General features: G+C 48.4%; 1 protein-coding gene across 7 annotated transcripts in view; it reads right to left on the minus strand.

The window, feature by feature from the left end:
• AMPD3 (adenosine monophosphate deaminase 3) overlaps positions 1 to 20,095 on the minus strand; it is a 49,728-nt gene extending 29,633 nt beyond the window's left edge. Inside the window, exons 1-3 of one of the 7 annotated variants that reach the window (XM_052652453.1) lie at positions 11,752 to 11,767; positions 10,877 to 11,130; positions 6,982 to 7,207 (exon numbers count right to left, since the gene is read on the minus strand). In XM_052652453.1, coding sequence (XP_052508413.1) covers positions 6,982 to 7,207; positions 10,877 to 10,922 — 272 coding nt within the window. In that variant the 5' untranslated portion in view covers positions 10,923 to 11,130; positions 11,752 to 11,767. Of the gene's footprint in view, positions 1 to 6,981; positions 7,208 to 10,876; positions 11,131 to 11,751; positions 12,043 to 18,884; positions 18,922 to 19,221; positions 19,350 to 19,687; positions 19,706 to 19,844 lie in introns of those variants that run through there. The other 6 variants (XM_052652454.1, XM_052652456.1, XM_052652459.1 and 3 more) reach the window with 6 other exon arrangements.
• Between the last annotated feature and the right edge of the window lie 1,234 nt (positions 20,096 to 21,329).

Raw genomic sequence — 21,329 nt, forward strand, 5'->3', positions numbered from 1 at the left:
AACGTTCCCGAATGGGAGACTTGTTTGAAGCCCCTCTATACACACACACACGTTGTTTTGGCAGCCCAGACCACTCCAGATGAGAATTACTGTGCTAAAGGCTCAAAGCAGGAGTCAGACACCAGCACAAGGCTTTATTAACAATCTGAACCTGAATGGCGTTAAGTGGGCCAGGCATTCCCACTTCCACAGGCCTATCTGCTCCCACTGATTCACGTGCAAGTGGGGGCCTGGGTCTAAGCAGGGGAGCAGTTGAGGAGCTGACACCTACTCTGTGATTGAAACCAGAGGCCTCAGCCTGTCTGAAAGGGAGAAGGCGGGCAAGCTGACCTTGACACATGCTGCATGGTGGGCGCCAAAAGGTGGGTGTGCAGAGGGCACATACTCGGTGTGTCTGACTGCATGGGTGCAGCCAACTTGCACACTGAAGCCCACCGGGGATGAAGGCTCAGAACCTCCACCATCTCTCCCTTTACCTCCCTGAGACCCACCACTGTCCTCCCACCGCTCCTGACCGTGTGTCGGTCTCTATGGACCTCGCTCTCCCTCTCCCAAGTCCTTCTCAGCTACTCTTCCTCCCCGGAGAGCACACTGAAGTATGGTCTTCCTTAAGTCTTAAACTCTCTTCTTAACTTTAAAAGCAGATAAATTAACCTGTTTCAAATGAAGCTCCTTTGTCAATGGCCCTGAACTTAGACGTGACTTACCCCTGATGCAAGAAGTTTCATAAAACAAAATGATTTAGCTGTGCTATGTTCGATTCATAACAAGTATGTTTCTCTAGTTTACTCAGGGAGTGATTGTTCTGGAGGGCTTAATTTTTCAAATAAACTCTGTCCCCTTTTGTTGTTGTTCAATTGCTAAGTCGTGTCTGACTCTTTGCGACCCCATGGACTGCAGCACACCAGGCTTCCCTGTCCTTCACTATCTCCCAGACTTTACTCAAACTCAAGTCCATCCAGCAATCTCATCCTCTGTCTTCCCCTTCTCCTCTTGCCCTCAATCTTTCCCAGCATCAGGGTCTTTTCCAATGAGTTGGCTGTCCCCTTTATACTCTAAATAAAAAACACTTCAGTGTGGCTTTTAAAAATGAAATTCATAATTCCTGTATCTGAACCAGTGCATGCTGAACATAATTGAAACTTCTTTCCGTGACTCAGCGTCATCATCGCCTTATTCAGTCACCAGCTTAGAGACGTTTTGGCCCAATACTGCTGTGCTTTGAATTCTTGCGTCTGATTTTCATAATTATTCTGTTTCCTCTCTCATTGTGAACTGGTAAATAATAACAAAAAAAGGAACACTAATGATGTCTAAGCACGGGTGCTAAGCAGTCATCCTTATTAGCTCGTTTAATTCTCACAAGGTAGGTCCATCATCCTCGTTTTGCAGATCAGGAAATAGGAACTTAAGGTCCTTGCCTGAGGCCACTCAGTAGTAAGACACAGGTCATCTCTTGAACCCAGCTGGTCTGGTTCCAAAGTCTGAGTTCGTAATCACCGCACAACATACCTGTGACTCTGCCTACAGAAGTCCCTCTCTCACTTTTAATTTGCTTCCTTAAATCTGTCACAGGATAAGAAACAAAATAACCAAGCTTATTAGAACTCAGTGTGAAACAAGAACAGAAGATGGGATGAGAGAATTGGGGGGATGACAGCTAAAACATATACAGGATTTCTTTCAGCAGGGAGGGGTTGAAAAAAGGTTCTAAAATTGACTGTGGTGATGGTTGCCCTTTGCAAATATACTAAAAAACCACTGAATCGTACACTTTAAATGAGTGGATTATATGGTATGTGAATTACATCTCAATAAAGCTGCTTAAAAACGAGAAGAAATAGAGCGCCGAAGGAGCCCTGATGCGCATTTTGGCTGCACATCAGATATTCTTACACAGTTGTCACCCATGCTGGCTACATTCCAGCTGTGTATATTTGCAGGGTGGGTGAGCTCTGGCTAGGTGAGATAATGAGATAAAAAGTGAACAACAGAGAGTTCTGGGCGCCAGCAGGGTTTTTCAGTCTTCTTGTCTTTGCCTCCTAACTTTGATTCCATAGACAGCCTACCCCTCCCGCTCACCTTGACGCACCTTGAGTCTCAATAGAGGCCTGGTCAATGTCATCTTCCTAAGGAGGCAGAGAGGTCCCCGCAGCAAAATGTCACTGCTGACCTCCTGATCTGGCCTGCAAACCAAGCGCCTCTTTGAGCAGCCTGGGGTGCCAGCTCCCTGGAGAGGGCCCCCAGCCCTGGGAGGTTTATGACTGAGCCCAGTTCAGCTCTTAGAACTGCTGGAATCCTGACAACAGCCTCCGTATTTTAGGGGCTCATCTTTCTTACTCACAATCCAAGTTTCTCATTCTTTTTCTAAGAAGCTCTTTTACTTCCAAGCTCTAGCTAGTGCCTTTACATTAGACTTTAAATAGTTTTTTTTAATTTTTTTTTTAATAATAAGAGAGAAAAAGAGGTTTCCCTCCGTTTCATTCAGCAGCCAGCAATTACATCCTGGAGAGCAGTCCCCAGTGTCTCCACATGGAACCAAGGACCCCAGGCCTGACTGGAGACGGGATAGCCTCGTGGTTAAAGTGTAAGGTTCTACATTCAAAAGACCTGGGTCACTTACTGGCTATGTGTCCTAATCTGCAAAATCAAGATAAGAATATCCACTTGATAAGCTTAATGTGGACCTAACAAAAGCAGAAGAGACTAAGAAGAGGTGGCAAGAATACACAGAAGAACTGTACAAAAAAGATCTTAATGACCCACGTAGTGAGGATGGTGAGGTCACTCACCTAGAGCTAGAGCCAGACATCCTGGAGTGTGAAGTCAGGTGGGCCTTAGGAAGCAATACTATAAGCAAAGACAGTGGAGGTGATGGAATTTCAGCTGAGCTATTTAAAATCCTAAAGGACGATGCTATTAAAGTGCTACACTCAATATGCCAGCAAATTTGGAAAACTCAGCCATGGCCACAGGACTGGGAAAAAGAATCCCAAAGAATGTTCAAACTATCATACCAATGCACTCATTTCACATGTTAGCAAGGCAATGCCCAAAATCCTCCAAGCAAGGCTTCAACAGTATGTGAATGGAGAGCTTCCAGATGTACAAGCTGGATTTAGAAAAGGCAGAGGAACCAGAGATCAAATTGCCAACATCCGTTGGATTATAGAAAAAGCAAGAGAATTCCAGAAAAACATCTACTTCTGCTTCATTGACTATGCTAAAGCCTTCATTGACTATGCTAAAGCCTTCATTGACTATGCTAAAGTTTGTATAAAAAACTGTGGGAAATTCTTCAAGATGGGAATACCAGACCACCTTACCAGCCTCCTGAGGAAACTATATGCAGGTCAAGAAGCAACAGTCAGAACTGGACATGGAACAATGGGCAGGTTCAAAATTGGGAAAGGAGTAAGTCAAGGCTGTATATTGTCACTCTGCTTATTTAACTTATATGCAGAGTACATTAGACAAAATGCTAGGCTGAATGAATCACAATCTGGAATCAAGATTGCCAGGAGAAGTATCAACAACCTCAGACAAGCAGATAATACCAGTCTAATGGCAGAAAGTGAAGAAAAACTAAAAAACTTCTTGATGAAGGTGAAAGAGGGGACTGAAAAAGCTGGCTTAAAACTCAACATTCCAAAAAAAAAATTAAAAAAAACCTCAACATTCAAAAAACTAAGATCATAGAACTCAGTCTCATCACTTAATGGCAAATAGATGGGGGGAAAGTGCAAGCAGTGGCAGGTTTTATTTTCTTGGACTCCAAAATCACTGCAGACAGTGATTACAGCCACAAAATTAAGACACTTGCTTCTTGGAAGAAAAGCTATAACCAACCTACACAGTGTATTAAAAGGTAGAGGCATTTCTTCGCATTCAAAAGTCCATCTAGTCAAAGCTATGATTTTTCCAGTAGTCAAGTATAGATGTGAGTTGGACCATAAAGAAGACTGAGCACCAAAGAGTTGATGCTTTTGAGCTGTGGTGCTGGAAGACTCTTGAGAGTCCCCTGGAAGCAAGGAGATCAAACCAGTCAATCCTAAGTGAAATCAAACCTGAATATTCATTGGAAGAACTGATGCTAAAGCTGAAGCTACAAGACTTTGACCACCTGATGTGAAGAGCAGACTCACTGGAAAAGACCCTGATTCTGCAAAAGACTGAGGGAGAGGAGTAGAGGGTGACAAAGGATGAGATGGTTGGATGGCATCACCGACTCAATGGACATGAGTTTGAGCAAACTTCAGGAGATAGTGAAGGACAGGGGAGCCTGGCGTGCTGCAGTCCATGGGATTACAGAGTTGGACGCTACTGAACAACTGAACGACAAAGTTTAAAATATAGATTAACTTAGCCCACCATAAGGTTGCTGCCCATCTCTGCTACAGGAAGTTGGACAGTTAAAATTTCCATGGGGCTTACCGTGATCCAGGCCCTGCCCTAAGCCTTTTACATGTTAATTCCCTCACTGCTCACAACATCCCAGGAAAGTAGCTCTTGACTGGTCTTACTTTACAGATGGTGAAAAACTGGGGCACAGAGAAGTTTCCTAAGGGCCCAAAGTCACAGAGCATCCCAGTGAGTGGCAGAGCACAGCGATCCAGGGAGCCGTGCCCACTCTGAGGTGGTGTCTGTGGTGGCAGTGGAGAAACGGGATGTCTTTCTCCTACCACACTATCACTGCTCGCCAACACAGTTTAGGTTCTGGGCTGGATCCTTGGGATACAGTGGGAGCCAGACACAGTCCTCAGGGAGCTTCCAGTCAAAGGGGGCAGACAGATGCAAACCAAGACCACCATAACCTAACAAGTAGGGAAAGAATGAAACTTCTGGAGAGAAGGTTGCTGAGGAATTTCTGGAAACCATGGAGCGTCATTTGGACTCAAGAGTAAGAAGGCTAGCTGTTAGCCTGGCCATTGATAACAGAAGAATCTCTTTTGCAGATGTCAGGTCCAGTGTCTCTCTGTAGGAAACTGACCTCAGAAACCTATCATTTCTAGTAATGCAAAATGTCAAGACTCCTTTTCTTCTCATTATTAAGGGTCCAAAATGCTCAGTTCAGAAGACAGAAGGTCCTGCAGAGCATTCACTTCATAACATCTATTCAGCCAGCAAAGTATGGGCAAGGGGCTCCACAGTCAGGCTCTGCTTTACTCTCCAGGGTAACTTGTGACCACCTCACTGGCTAACGACACCAACGACCCCTTCACTTGACAGGCTTACAGCCCCTCAGAGGAAGGAAAGCACTTATATTCTGCACAATAAAGCTCTGTTCTTGCCCTTATACCAATACTTGATTTTTTACTACTTTCCTAAAAAATGTTACCAAAGTACTGAAGTTCTATACTATCAAGAAAGGAAAGGACTTGCCTTTTAAAATGAGGCGGTACCTTAGGAAGGACCTGCGATGGACTGGGTCGCAGAGAGGGCTCAGGTTCCACTACGCTAGCTATTCAGGTCCGCAGTGTGCCGGCCAGGCGGACACCCAGCTAGAGCCCCACCAGACACTTTCTCAAAGCTTTCTATTCTTTAATTCTGCTCTCCCGGGTGAGACGGGCTTCCCAGATGGCTCAGAGGGGAAAGACTCCACCTGCAATGGAGGAGACACGGGAAATGCAGGTTCAATCCCTGGGTCGGGAAGATCCCTTCGAGAAGGAAATGGCAACCCACTCCAGTATTCTTGCCTGGAGAATCCCATGGACAGAGGAGCCTGGCGGGCTACAGTCCATGGGGGTCGCAAAGAGTTGGACACGACTGAGCGACTAAGCACACAGCACAACACGGGGGAGATGAACTGAAAGGTGAAGGCTTCCCAATGCACTTAAAGATCCAAACTACTTATCAGGGAGCACAGGCCAATCTGATCTGGGCCCTGTCTACCCCTCCAGATGCAGATCATGGCACTTCGCCCTTAGCCATACCTCGACCGTGCACAGGCCTCCCTGAAGATACCTAAGGGCCTTTGTCCTGGCTCCTCCACCTATAAGGCGCTCACCCAGCTCTACGCAGCTGACTCCTTTACAGCCTTGCATCAGCTACGATGTCACCTTCCCTAACTACCCAATCTGAAGAAGGACTCTCCCTCTCCATGTGTCAGCTGGCTTCTAGCTAGGCTTGGACAATGCCAACCAGCGGGGGAAACCAGAACGTGCCAGAGAGATTAAAGCCAGGTATCTCTCGTCTCCATCTCTGCCTTTGGAGGCCATATCTGGAGCTGTTGCGTCACCCGCCTAGGCTCCAGTTTCTACTGGAAAGGCCACCACAGTTCCAACTCCTCCACCCGAAGCTCCAGCAACCCCACTTCCCTCCACTGTCTCTCCAGTCTGGGGTGACAGCTGCTCCCTACTGTGTCTATTCTCTGGGCAGCCTCTCTCCCCACTGCTTGGTTCTCTATCACCTCTGTAACCAATTTCCGGAGAAAACATCCTACTTCCAATACTCAAGGAGTTTCTGCTTTTCTGATTAGACTCTGACTGACACAGCAGTTATCACAACTTGTCATTTCTCAATTAATTCGTCCAGTCAATTATTGTCTAGACCAACTTAAGCGCTACACGGCAGGGACTGTATCCAGTTCATTAATATATCCCCAGTGCCCAGCACAACACCTGGCAAATAGTGAGCTGAGCTAATTAACAACACAAAGTACTTGTCAAGTGATGAAAGAAGTAAAATTCATGTTTCCCAAGAAGTCCTCAAGTGTCTAGAAAGAAGATGCAAATGTTATTTGGAAATTGCGAGTATTTAGGTACATGATTCGTTTTTAAAACAGTAGAGAAAGTGGTTTTCGATCTTTGCAACCAAAGGCACAACACCCTTCAGTGAATACATGGTGAGTTAAATAGTCTTGGTTAAGAACTAAACTCAGCTCCCAAGACAGCCGATTTCACACAAGGCGCCTCATCACAAGACAAGCATCTGCAGCCCACCTGTGTCTACACAACCCTACCCAGGCTCAGGGGGACAAACCTTTTCGCCGTCTCCAAAGACTTCTGCTCCGCCAGCTCCTTCTGCAGCTCCCTCTCCTTGGCCTCCTTCTGTCCAATGGGGCAGTCCTCGGGGACTGTGAAGAGGGACAGGGCATCTTTGCTGTCCTCTTCTCGGAGTACTTTAGCAAACACCTTCTCGGCCAGGAGCCGGACTTGCTCATCCACCTCGGAGATGTTCAGCTTGGGGAATTGGCGCGGCATCTCGGCTGGCAGAAAAAGAGAACCAAAGTGAGCCAAGAACTACGAGACCACCTGAGTCACTGGTGTGCAGGGCAGGAGAAGGCACTGAAAAAAGAACCAGCTGCCCCAGTCTTTGGGATCAGCTGTCTACTCAGGAATTCCCCGGATCAAACCCAACAGGCCAATTTTTACAACTAGCTCCCTAAGCGAGTGACTGTGAAAGGTACAGGCCCACTTACACCTCATGAGAAAGCAAACGTTCAGAAGTGAAAGCATGAACTGCTCAACCAGGGGTTCTACTGTTTCCCAAGCCCAGGCAATCGTCATGAACGGGCAAGCCCCACCCTTCCCACCTCCTGTGGAGGGGGGAGTTCAGAATCCCCTCCTGTAGACGATGAGGCGGCCGTGCAGGGTGCTACAGTGACCAAACCTGCTCCCCACTGCATAGAGAGGAAGGCCAAAGCCCAAAGGCTCGAACGGTCGGCGTAAGAGCCCAGGAGATCCACAGCTGCATTCCTCACTACACAAAATGAGAACTGTTGCTGAAAGGAAACCACAGTTGCACCATCTCCCAAACCCTCTGGAACTTCTAACAGGACAGCCAATAACATAAACATCTGGGGACACGGAGACTCTACCTCTCACAGCCCGGCTGAAGACTCACATCCTCAAAGCAGCTTGCCCTTACCTCCTCTGCACACCGGCTTCTCACTATCAGGAGCCAGCCTAAATCGCCTGGTTGATTCTCTTCTTTGCCTATCTTTCAACACGTATATAGCATGTAGTAAGTGCGCTCTGTCAAGCCCTATACATGTACTAACTCAGTTAATCCTAGTTGTTCCCATTTTACAGATGACAGAATGAAGGCACAGACAGCTAACTTGCCCAGGGTCATACTTCTAATAAGCAGGCCGTGACCTGCACTGTTCCCAGCCACTGGCTCCCATCCCTTTCCTCTCTGAGCCTCTGCTCAGGGGCTCTGAGCCCACGAATCTGGTTCGGACATCTGTCCTCTGAGCCCACGAATCTGGTTCGGGCATCTGTCCTCTGAGCCCACGAATCTGGTTCGGGCATCTGTCCTCTGAGCCCACGAATCTGGTTCGGGCATCTGTCCTCTGAACCCCTAAACTGTGCTGCTTCTCTCCGCCCATTTGGGGGTCAGGGCAGGTCCCCTTGCTGTCCCCAGCATCCCACCTATGGAGCAGACCAATACTGTATCCCTTCCACAAGCCACCTTCACCAGGAACAGCTCCAGGAGAGGAGCTTTCTGTCAATCCAGTTTCTTTAAGGAGGGTTTAAAGAGGGACAGTGGTTTCATCAGGCAGACAGAGGATGAAGGTTGAGACAGTGCCCGGCTGCTCTCTGGCAGGAAGAGGAAGCACTTTCAGGGAAGGAGGGACACTGAGCAGCTGGGGGCAGTCACTCTCTACGCCTCCCCGTGTTCTCATCTGTGAGATAAAGGAATTGGACAAAGTGGTCTCCAAGGCCCTCTCAGTTCTAAGCACCATAATTCTAGGTACCAGTGAGGTTTCTGGTTCCAGGCGGGCTTGCTGCTCTGGTCTTTTCTGCGGCCTGTGGATCTAATTCATGACACAGACAGGCTGCTTAAAGGGCAGGCTATATAGAGAGGTATTCTATAAAACCTCTGCAGGCCCTTAAACTATGAAACCAATTTCCTCCTTCCTTCCGCCCCCAGGGCCAGGCCTTTCCTGGGCCTCTCTCACCCCTCGGGACTTGAGTGGGAGGAGAGAGGCAGCCCAGGATGCAACTGTGCTGGTCTGTGGCAGCAGAGACCAAGATAAGTGTCCTGCAAAGACAAAGAGGAACAGCTGGCTATGGAGATTTCCACACCCTGATAGGAGAGAAGAGGAAGCTGGAAACCATCAGAGCAGAGGCCAGAGAAGAAAGTGACAGAAGAAAGAAATGGAAGAAAGACAAAGAGCTGGACCCAGGAGGAGATGTTAGGGGTGAACAAAGCTGGACCGACTTTGTTCCCCATCCCCCAATTCTAAGGCCTCTGTCGAGTGCAGCTTTCCAGATCTTTAAAGGGCTCCAGGCAAGGGGCAGCAAAAGCCATAAAGCATTCAAGCATCTGAAAGAGTAAGCCCACTTGAGAAACTGCTTCTAAGAAAAGAATCTGAAGGAAGGAAAATGCACAAAGATGTTTACCTGCACTCTTCATAGAAATAGCTTCAAAAGGTTCAGATGAGAGCATACTCATCTGAAAAAGAACATGAAGCAACCAAAATCATAATCATGAGGACAGTGCCATCACATAAAAAATACCTTGTGAGATAATAGCGAATGAAAAAACTAATACATTAAACTGTTCCCAAGCTTTGATTACAACAATACGAAAATGCATCCCCTTATGGACCAGGGCTGCAAGAGACATACTTAAATGACCAGATAGCAGGACTGCCAGTGGGAAAGGCAATATCTGATTTATCATTGATGCTATTGTTATGTCATTTGCACAGAAACAAAGAAAAGAAAAAGAAAATGAATAGACTCAAGAGTTCCAAAAAGAGAAAAATATGAAAACTAATCAAATGTCTATATCCCATATTTTGGTCATCAGGGTCCTCTCCCACCTACTCCACACCAGAAAGAGGCCAGTCCAAAAGGAATTTCACCTTTAAGACCTATTTCTGCATTAGCTTTAGCCCTTTAGCTGCGATAGCATCACAGAGGCTGCTCACCACCACCTCCTTATACCCCCCTAAATACGCACAAGCATGACCCAGCCACATCCCCTCAGAAGTGGGCCACTTGGGGGTGTCTTTTGTGTCTGAGGGCTCTTATGCCAGATCCTGCCAATTTTTTCACGAAGCATTTTTAGTTTACTCAAGTCAACTAAACATACTTTACAGGATGCATCCTTCTACAAGTGATCTTCCTTTTTCTTTAGCTCAAATAGCTTAAGTCAGTCTTTTCCATATTGGTTCTCATTAGAAGTCAACACCTGTTGCTATGAAACAGGTCCTGGGGTTAATAATTAGGAAAATGCTGCATTCCATAGCCTCTTCACCCCAGATTCACGGGGCACACCAAAGACTTAAGAATCACAGAGTACCATCTCCCCATAGACCCCTCTGTGTCAGTATCCATATGAATCCCCTGCAGCACTACTACCAATATCTTAAATAACTGGTGAAGACTACTCCATGCCTTAGAATTGACCAAGTAACCCAGCCAGTGTGCTGGGCTAAGTCAGTGGGTCTTAGGAGCCTTCTGGATATTTGTTGTCTTCTGCACATCATTGGCAGACAAGTCCCACCTGCCAATCCCTTCCTCCAGAGCCTGCCTCTCTTCTCAGACCCAGAGACCCCAGCCAGGCCAGGCATGTGGAGGAAAGCCCAGCAGAGCTTCAGCTCCAACTGCCAGTTCAAGCCTGACTTTCAACCACTTGTCAGCTGAAGCCAGCATGCTCGGGAGGCTAAACTGTGACTTCACTGGCATTGGCTTATGGTGTTGTGACATGGAATACCACACCCTCCAGTGAGCTTGACAGCAAAGTGTCCCAAAGTTAGAAAGCTGTAATATGCCGCCAGGTTCAACAAACAGGCACTTTTTCACGCATCACAGCCTCTCCAGAAAAGGAGCACAGTGCCTCTTCAAAATCCCCTCGCTACACAAATGAAGCTGTTTCTCACTCCTGCCAGACTCCCATGGTCAGAACCCGAGACACAGACCTGCACCTGGCGCTGGGGTCCCCATGGCTGCTCCTGAGGATGCCATCCAGGTGACGCACTCGGACCAAAGGCTGCGTGCTGCCCGGGCGGCTGAGCTGAGTCAGGGTGAGTGCAGCTAGCTGGGCTCCGTCTGCTGCTGGGGTGGGAGGTCTCTGCTTTGCATATCTGTGAGCAGCCCTGAGCAACAGCAGGACACGTCTGGGCTGGAAATTCTTCCGTGAATATGAAATGGAAGTGGAAAATTTCCAAGAGTCCTAAAGGGCCCAGGTAATGCCAGCTATCATGGCTGCTGTATCCAGAAAGCAGCGTCCTGCCCCCACTCACAGCCCCCTTCAGAGCAGGAACCTCAAGCTGCTGCTGCTGCCCTAAGCAAGAGTACATTCAGCCTTCCCGACCAACCACAGCCGATAAGCCACCCCCTCCCTCGAACGTCCAGACCCCTCCTGAAAGCTGAGCGCTGGCTGCGATACCATCACCTGTGCCGCTTCCGTTTCTGAACCTCACTTCAGGCTCTGCCTCACGACCCGGCTCATCTTACGAGCCTGTCCTGGTCCCCTCAGAGGGCCCCCCGCCCCGAAGCAACCTTTCTGGGAGCACCCCAAGACTGGCGGTGTGGGGGGAGGCGGCTCTGGGCCAGTTGCCAATGCGAGCCCCTCCCCCACCGGAGGGAAAGGACAGAAGCTCAAGGGGAGAGAAGGGCGGGAGCAGGTGAGGATGAGAGGCTGCCTCGATCGGCTCCTTTCCCGGAAGGGAGCTGCACATCACAGATGACAGAGCAACCTGACCAGCTCAGCCAGAGCAGCGGGCCTGGTGGCCCACCCAGCCACCCCCGGGAAAGAAGCGCCTCCCACCTGCCCCAGCCTCCCGCTCCTTACTGCCGCCGTCAGCTCCCACGTGGGCCTCCAGCTTGGAGAAGCCTCCTGAGGGCCGGCTGGATGCAGCCGCCAGCAGCTGCCGGGCTCCCTGCCTCAGGTCACCCACGGAGCAGTCCAGGCGGATCACTACAGCCTCCCAGGGCGCCAAGTCCCACTCCTCACCCGCCCTTTAGGAGAAGGACAGTCCTCTGTGGGGAAGCTCACAACAGACCCGCGGCCTCCCAGGGACTTAGAGCAGTGGCATGGGTCTGGGAAATAACCATGAGCAACAGGGCTATTTCTGTGATGCTGTTGAAACCCTGGGGAGAAGCGCCCAGAGAGGATGGGGCCACTTGTTTACTGGGAGGCTGGCTCCAGCCCTGGCTTGGGCCTGAGTCACCTCCTCATGTCCAATCGTGAGGTTGTGCCTTCCTGAGTGGCAGATAATTCCTGTGCGTACAGAGTGGGATTACAGGGTAGACACACGATCCTTGGGCTGCTGCTGGGCTTTAGCTACCCAGAGATTATGACCCACCTGTCCTCACAGCTGTTTCATAAACAGTGCGACCAGCAGGCTACAAGCAACCTAGAGGGACAGTCATGTGTATTCATTAAATAATTAAATGACCTTAAAATGGAGAGGGGGGGGCGGGGAAAACCTGAGCCCTTAGTGCTATTTTGCCAGAGGGAGGAGAGGCAAATGATTCCTTTGGCTAGTGTGTTTGGGGGCAGGAGTGGGTTAGGATGCGGCTGCCACGGAACATCCTAGCCCGTGCATCTGAGAACCGACTTGGGTGTATCACATCCAGGGAGTCTTATTCTAGATCTTTAGCCAGACCCTGGAACGTTCTGGTCTAAACAAGCATTTTCCAAAGTGTAGTCTGTAGAACATAAAATGCCAGAAGGCTTACACAATACTGCATACCATAGTCCCTCATGGAAATTCACACACACGATTCCTACTGGCAGATTCTAAACATTTAGAAATCCTCTGGTCAAGAAAGCTGAGTGAGGGGACTACTCTGACGGTCCAGTGGTTGGGAATCCACCTGCCAATGCAGAGGACACGGGTCCGATTCTTGGTCTAGGAAGATCCCACACGCCGCAGGGTGACTGACTCTTCGCACCACAGTACTGAGCCTGTGCACCCTAGAGCCAGTCAGCCGCAACAAGGGAAGCCGCTGCAGTGAAGCCTGCACGCCCCAGCTAGAGAGTAGCCCCCGCTCACCGCAGCTGGAGAAAAGCCCGTGCACGGTAACGAAGAGCCAACACAGACAAAACTAAACAAAGAATAACTTTTTAAAAGCTGCTTGACTTTGTGTAACCCAACACACTTATTTGACTCTTCCACCACTGACACCCTAGGGAAAAATACCTATGCATATCCTGGGCATAGGCTTTGGAAAATGCCTTCCACTTTGAGCTTTCATTTTCCAATCTAGAAAAAGCTGCCTTCCCAGGCCCCAGCGATTAGCATGAGATCTACTCCATCACGTTCAAAGAGAAATGGGCAGCAACCCCACTACAGTGCCGCAGGCTGGGACAATGGCCAAGGGTCCCACTGGAGGGATGCAAGACCCTCCAGAAAAGCAGCAGTTTTGAAGGTAACTGTGGCTTTGTCTTGGGAGAGCAAACTTCGCTCGTGAACTAACAATTCCTCCTTGAGCCTAATACATCTCTGCTCCTCATGGCCCAGAAGTTCCCCTAGACTGAGGAGCACTGGTCCCAAACTCAAAGCCTGTTACCTTTTGAAAGAACATTAAGACAATCTGTGATACTACTGAATGGAAGAATATACTGCTAATGATATAACCAATAGGGGGCTAATAACCAAAATATATAAATACCTCATTCAACTCAACATCAAAAATACAAACAACTCAATTAAAAAGTGCATAGAAGACCTCATAGACATGTTTCAAAAGAAGACATACAGATGGCCAACAGGCACATGAAAAGATGCTCAACAACATTAATAAGAGAAATGCAAATTAAAACCACAATGAGATATCATCTCCCACCTGTCAGAATGGTTATCATCGAAAAGACCACAAATAAAAAGTGTTAGTGAGGATGTGGAGAAAAGGGAACCCTCGTACACTGTTAGGAGGAATGTAAATTGGGGCAGCCGCTGTGGAAAATCAAAAAGCTAAACATAGAACTACCATCAGTTCAGTTCAGTCGCTCAGTCATGTCCGACTCTTTGTGACCCCATGAATTGCAGCACGCCAGGCCTCCCTGTCCATCACCAACTTCCGGAGTTCACTCAAAATCACGTCTATCGAGTCAGTAATGCCATCCAGCCATCTCATCCTTTGTTGTCCCCTTCTCCTCCTGCCACCAATCCCTCCCAGCATCAGAGTCTTTTCCAATGAGTCAACTCTTCACATGAGGTGGCCAAAGTACTGGAGTTTCAGCTTTAGCATCATTCCTTCCAAAGAAATCCCAGGGCTGATCTCCTTCAGAATGGACTAGTTGGATCTCCTTGCAGTCCAAGGGACTCTCAAGAGTCTTCTCCAACTCCACAGTTTAAATGCATCAATTCTTCGGCGCTCAGCTTTCTTCACAGTCCAACTCTCACATTCATACATGACTACTGGAAAAACCATAGCCTTGACTAGACAGACCTTAGTTGGCAAAGTAATTTCTCTGCTTTTGAATATGCTATCTAGGTTGGTCATAACTTTCCTTCCAAGGAGTAAGCGTCTTTTAATTTCATGGCTGCAATCACCATATGCAATGATTTTGGAGCCCCCAAAAATAAAGTCTGACACTGCTTCCACTGTTTCCCCATCTATTTCCCATGAAGTGATGGGACCAGATGCCATAATCTTAGTTTTCTGAATGCTGAGCTTTAAGCCAACTTTTTCCAAGGCAAACCATTCAATATCACAGTAATCCAAGTCTATGCCCCAACCAGTAACGCTGAAGAAGCTGAAGTTGAATGGTTCTATGAAGACCTACAAGACCTTTTAGAACTAACACCCAAAAAAGATGTCCTTTTCATTATAGGGGACTGGAATGCAAAAGTAGGAAGTCAAGAAGCACCTGGAGTAACAGGAAAATTTGGCCTTGGAATACGGAATGAAGCAGGGCAAAGGCTAATAGAGTTTTGCCAAGAGAATGCACTGGTCATAGCAAACACCCTCTTCCAACCACACAAGAGAAGACTCTATACATGGACATCACCAGATGGTCAACACCAAAATCAGATTGATTATATTCTTTGCAGCCAAAGATGGAGACGCTCTATACAGTCAGCAAAAACAAGACCGGGAGCTGACTGTGGCTCAGATCATGAACTCCTTATTGCCAAATTCAGACTTATATTGAAGAAAGTAGGGAAAACCACTAGACCATTCAGGTATGACCTAAATCAAATCCCTTATGATTATACAGTGGAAGTGAGAAATAGATTTAAGGGACTAGATCTCATAGATAGAGTGCCTGATGAACTATGGACGGAGGTTCATGACATTGTACAGGAGACAGGGATCAAGACCATCCCCATGGAAAAGAAATGCAAAAAAGCAAAATGTCTGTCTGGAGAGGCCTGGGAAGCTGTGAAAAGAAGAGAAGCAAAAAGCAAAGGAGAAAAGGAAAGATATAAGCATCTGAATGGAGAGTTCCAAAGAATAGCAAGGAGAGATAAGAAAGCCTTCTTCAGCGATCAATGCAAAGAAATAGAGGAAAACAACAGAATGGGAAAGACTAGAGATCCCTTCAAGAAAATTAGAGATCCCAAGGGAACATTTCATGCAAAGATGGGCTCAATAAAGGACAGAAATGGTATGGATCTAATAGAAACAGAAGATATTAAGAAGAGGTGGCAAGAATACACAGAACTGTGCAAAAAAGAGCTTCACAACCCAGATAATCACGATGGTGTGATCACTCACCTAGAGCCAGACATCCTGGAATGTGAAGTCAAGTGGGCCTTAGAGAGCATCACTACGTACAAAGCTAATGGAGGTGATGGAATTCCAGTTGAGCTATTTCAAATCCTGAAAGAACTACCATATGACCCAACAATTCCACTCCTGGATATAGATCTGAAAAAATGAAAATACTAATTCGAAAGTACCCCAATGATCAGAGCAACATTATTTACAATCCCCAAGATATGGAAGCAGCCTAAGTGTCCATCAACAATGAACAGACAGAGAAGATGTGGACATATATACAATAGAATTCTCAGCCATAAGAAAGAATATTTTGCCATTTGCAATAATATGGATAGATTTGGAAGGTATTATACTAAGTTAAATAAGTCAGACAGAAAAAGACAAATACTGTATGATATGACTTACATGTGGAATCTAAAAAGTACAACAAACTGATGACTATAACAAAAAGGACACAGAGACAGGATAGTGGACTCACTAGCGATTACCAGTAGGGAAAGTAAAGGGGGCGGGACACGATGGGGGTAGGCGATAAAGAGGCCCAAACTATTATGTATAGAATAAATAAGCTACAAGCACATATTGTACAACATAGGGAATATAGCCAATAATTTATAATAATTATAAATGGAATATAACCTTTAGAAATTATGAATCACTATATTGTATACCTATAACTGATATAATATTACACATCAACTATATCTCAATTTTTAAAAATAGACTTTAAGAAAAAAAAAGATAATCTATGATAACCAGGCCCAGGCCTGCATTTCCTGCCCAGGAGATCAGACTACACACAATTTTTTATTTTCATTTCCATGATATGAAAACCTACAATATTTATTAGGTTCAAGGATGTAAAGTTATTGTGCCAGATCAGGCTGCTTTCACTTTTACCACTTAACTGTCCCTTACAAAATCCCAACAAACAGGAAAGGCTGGAATCAAATTATATCTTATCCAAAAAGAAACCACTCCCCTCTCCCCAAAAGGATGCTGTGGCCTTGCCTATATAGGGGTTCATTTTCTCCTCATTTCTGAGGTGTGCATGACTCAAAGAGAGGTTGGGCAAAGGGGTTTCGCTCACTGTGTATCACCTTCATGACAGACCTTGCCCCTCTCATTCACTATTGAATCCTCATAGTAAGTATCAAGAAATATCTGTTGAATGAATGAATGCATAACTTAATGAATGAGTCAGTGAGCTAAGTGGTGAATCTACCTACGTCAATGTCAAGAGTCAGTACGGTATGTGGTTAAGAATATGGACTCAAGCCAGACTTCTCAGGTTTGAATTTTGCTTCACCACTAAGTTACGTAAACTTGGACAAGTTACTGATTTCTCTGGTTCAGTTTTATTCCCTATAAAATGGGGATAATAACAGTGCTAACCTCATAGGTTGCCATGACAATCAGTTAGCATGTGTAAGTGCTTAGAATAGTACCTGGCACATAATATGTGTTTTTTAAGTGTTATCTCTTGACATCATTATCATCTTGATACTAGCTGTGAGAAAGTCCAACAGAGAAAATGAACATGACCTTTCATCTAGACACCAAATCCTTTCATTCAGCATTATTTACTGAGCACTAATATGTGCCAGGTACTGTCTCAACTACTATTTGGGTTCAAGACAAAGGAAACCATGTTCAAATGTGAAACCAGATCAGGAAAAATAACCTTCTCCTCTATAAGTGATACTTCTTGCTGACTGCATGGCCAGCACTCAAGTCAGGAGCCCACCCTCTTCAGGCCTAGCCCTTGCTAGATCAGAGCCCAAAGCCATGGTCTCCTGTCCTAGATATGCAGCAGCACACATTAGAAATAAGAGATTAATATTTGTGGGGGAAGAACCGAAAGACCAATGAGCAGCTTTCGGGGAGAGAAGATATTCTCTGTGCTTAACCCTAAGGCTGTATCTTATCTGCCTATGATAATTTCAAGACCACGAATTGATTTCAAAGCCATCTAAAGAGGACAGACCTAGTGTGAAGACAAGGAAAGCAGAGGTCATCTCTCCAAAAGCTTCTTGACTTTGCTGAGAGTCCCTCACCCCTTACTGAAGATCTCTGAAGAACAGAGCTGGGGCTGAGGGTCAGGCTCAGAGGTCCAAGAGTCTCCGACAGGCCACTCATGAAAGTCCTGTAGTTCTTAGGGCAGCCCCAAACAGGCATCTTTAGAGCAGCTCCTCAGAGTTGCTGCCAGAGTTGTAGGCAGGTCAGGAGTAGGAAATGACAACCCACTCCAGTATTCTTGCCTGGAAAATTCTATGGACAAAGGAGCCTGGAGGGCTACAGTCCATGGGGTTGCAAAGAGCTGGACACAACTGAGCAACTAAGCACAGCACACAACTACTCCAAACTAGCTATCAATACACTAGAAGGCGAGGGCTGACAGCGGCTCTGTGGCTGCCTGGCTCTACAGCTACCACTGATGCTTCAGTCAGGAGAGGAATTTCTCCTACAGGAGTTCCAGTTGCAGCCAATTTCTCCCTAAAGTGGCCAAATGTTGGTTAGCACATCCAGGGGGGATAGTCAACAAGGGCTCAGGACCATGCTAAAATTCCTCCTAGTGTTTCCAGCTTTCTTCACTCAGCTCCTTTGCTAATTGATCATCACCAAGGTTCCACTCACACACAAGGACCCAACAGTTAGGGGAAATGACACTCTAGTTAGCGAGCCTCTTCTGCTCCAGAGGCCTCTGCCAGCCAAGTCAAGCAGTTCCACTGGCAAAGCAACTACCAGGAAGTTCAAGGGCATAAAGCAGACTGCCAGATGCAGTATACCTACCTCCCTTGCCTGGAAAGAGCCAAAGAGGTAAGGAGGAAGGCCTCCAATGATCCCATCACCTTGCCATCCTGTCCATCCCCTTGCCTTCAGGTGGAAGTCTTAAGCTGTTGGCATCTGGCCAGTCCTCAAGCACCCAGAAATTAGTCCAGGTTCTTAAGTGGCGGCCAGTCCCAGATCCCTTAATTTCTCTAAACCTTTCGAATCCAAAATCAGGCGCCAGGGAGCCGAGATGCGGCGGGGGGTCACCCGAGGACTCTGAACCCTAGGCTACCACAGGGACTGGGAGAGGCCAGCGCCCTGGCAAGCGATGAGCCTGGGGTCGGAGCCACCTTCTCAGCGGGCGAGGAAGCCCAGGACCTTAGTTCCCACCCCGGGGCGCTCCGACTCCCGCCCCGGGCAGCCGGGGGCCACGGGGCGTGGGCCCAAGGTCAGGAGCGCAGCATCGCGCGCACTCACCGGGTTCAGGGGACAGGGCCATGCCGTGGGCCGATGGGGGCGGCCCGCAGGCTGGAACACAGGTGGCGGAGCGGGGCAGGGCGCACAGCCAGCACCGCGGAAAGGCTGCCGAGCACTGCTGCCGGGGCGAGCCGGCCCCGGCCAGGCCTTGCCCGCCGCTGGCGCTGGGCGGGAGCCTGCGGAGAGTCCCGCAGCAGGGGCGGGGACCGGCGCTCCCAGGGCGCGGTGCTGCGGCGTCCCGGGCCCGGACCTCCCGGGCCCGCCGGGAGGCAGGAGGAGGGCCGCCTCCGCAGGGGAGAAGCCCGGGGGCCTCGCGCCGCCCCAGCCGGTGACCTACCTGGGCGCGGAGCGGAGAGGAAGCGAAGAGCCGGCAACAGAGCGGTGCGGGCCGGGCCGCCGCCGCGCAGGTCTGCCCTGCCCGCCGCCCGCCCACCGGGCCTGGCCGCCGCTACCTGGAGCGGCCGCCGCTACCGGGCCGCGCGGCCAACTGGAAACTTGAGCGCCCCAGGGGCGCCGCGGCGGCGATGGGTCCCTCGGCCGGAAGCGCGCCCGCAGCCGCCGGGGGTCAGGACCAGCCCGGCTCCTCGCACCTCGCTTCGGCGGTCAGCCCCGGCCCCCAAAGCGCTCTCCTCTGTGTTCGATCTTCCCGAACCTCCTCCCCTGCCGAAACTTGTCCCAAAGAGAGATGCTGGGGTCACGGTGCCCAAACAGGTGACTTACTCCCCGGAACTGAGCTGACACCCCCTCTCTCCCTCTCCTCCAACCCTGGGCTTATGCACCCGCCCCTCCAAGTCCGCACTGACCTCTTAGTTGCCAGAAGCCAGTGAGTGCTTTGTAGCCCCTGCTCGCCCCTCCCCAGCATTTGAACTTGCTGACCACACCTTCCTTCCTGGAACCCTTGGAGTACAGTTTCCAGAGTTGGCGCCCGCGCCCCCCCACAACCCCAGATTTTCAACATACCCCAGTGATGACTGCTAGGTTCTCAGCCTCCAGGGCCTGGCTTTTCGTTGCAGCGTTGTTGGGTTTTTTACCGCTGAGCTGCCTGCCTCCTCTGCGGCTCTCACCCACTCCCACGGTTTTAACAACCTCCTGCCTGCTAATGACTCCTGAACCTCCTCATCATTCCGAAATGCTCCAGAGCTGCAAATGGTCTATCCAACTTACTGGACACATCTCCACCAGCGGTTCCAAAGCCTGGGAAAACGTGTCCAAACTCAAATTCCTAATTTCCTTCCAGGAACGTGCCAGAACCTGCTCTTGTTCCTGTGTTTCTGTAACTAAGCAGGATCCTATAGATCCTTCCAAGGAACAGCCTCCTTCCACCTTCCCTGTCCTCCACCTGCTTCTTGTTTGTGGAAAACTTTAGCATCCTAGGGCTTCCCTCCTAGCTCAGTTGGTAAAGACTCTGCCTGCAGGCAGGAGACCTGGACTCGATTCCTGGGTGGGGAATCTCGATCCCCTGAAGAAGGAAATGGCAACCCGCTCCAGTGTTCTAGCCTAAAGAATCCCATGGACAGAGGAGCCTGCCAGGCTACAGTCCATGGGTCACAAGAGCCGGACACGACTTAGCATCCTAGGCCTTCCCTGAGTTCCCAGGAGATTTAATCAGAGAAGTGAGAAAATGCTGAAACAGGAAAATAGACGAGTAAGATAAAATAATAATAGTTTAGCTATAAAACAAACTCAAGAATGTTTAGCTCCTCATGGAAGGCTATATATAACATCTGAGCCATAACCTTGAGCTGTTTTGCCGACACTGAAACCCACACCAGTTGAAAAACATTAACTGCATGTTGATCAACAAGCACATAGACCTCCAACAACTGGAACCAGAAGATTGATGATGTTGACTCCCAATTATCTCACCGATCAGAAGACTGTCCTCGAGCTGTTTACACACCCTGTGACCCATTTCCTGTCTTTAAAAACACTTCCCTGCAATCCATCCGGGAGTTCAGGTTTTTTGAGTCTTAGCCGCTAATACTCCTTGCTTGGCCTTGCAGCAAATGATGCACTTCCCTTCACTTCCCGACAACCTGGTGTTGGTAGATTGGTGAATGGACCCAAGTTTGGTTGGGTAACATTTCAGCCTTCCGCATGACAGCACCACCACCCACTTCCGTAGGCCACGCTTGGGAGCTATTCTCAACTCTTTCTCCCTGTAATTTTTCACATCAAGTTGGTCACCACGGGGAAATGAAACTGTTCATTAGTGTCCTGATGGTGCCAGCTGCCTTCACGTCATCTTATTCCTGTACCAAACTTTATTCCTTCGATGTCCTAGCCTGCTATTTACAATTTACGTGTGAGTTTTATGCACATGTAACTAAATAAATATATCAGGCACACTTGCCAGGTCACTCAGTGTAAAGAATTGCCCTGCGGTGCAGGAGACCTGGGTTCAATCCCTGGGTCAGGAAGAGCCCCTGGAGAAGGAAATGGCAG

This window comes from Budorcas taxicolor, chromosome 15 (assembly GCF_023091745.1).
Source record: "Budorcas taxicolor isolate Tak-1 chromosome 15, Takin1.1, whole genome shotgun sequence".
Classification (NCBI taxonomy): domain Eukaryota; kingdom Metazoa; phylum Chordata; class Mammalia; order Artiodactyla; family Bovidae; genus Budorcas; species Budorcas taxicolor.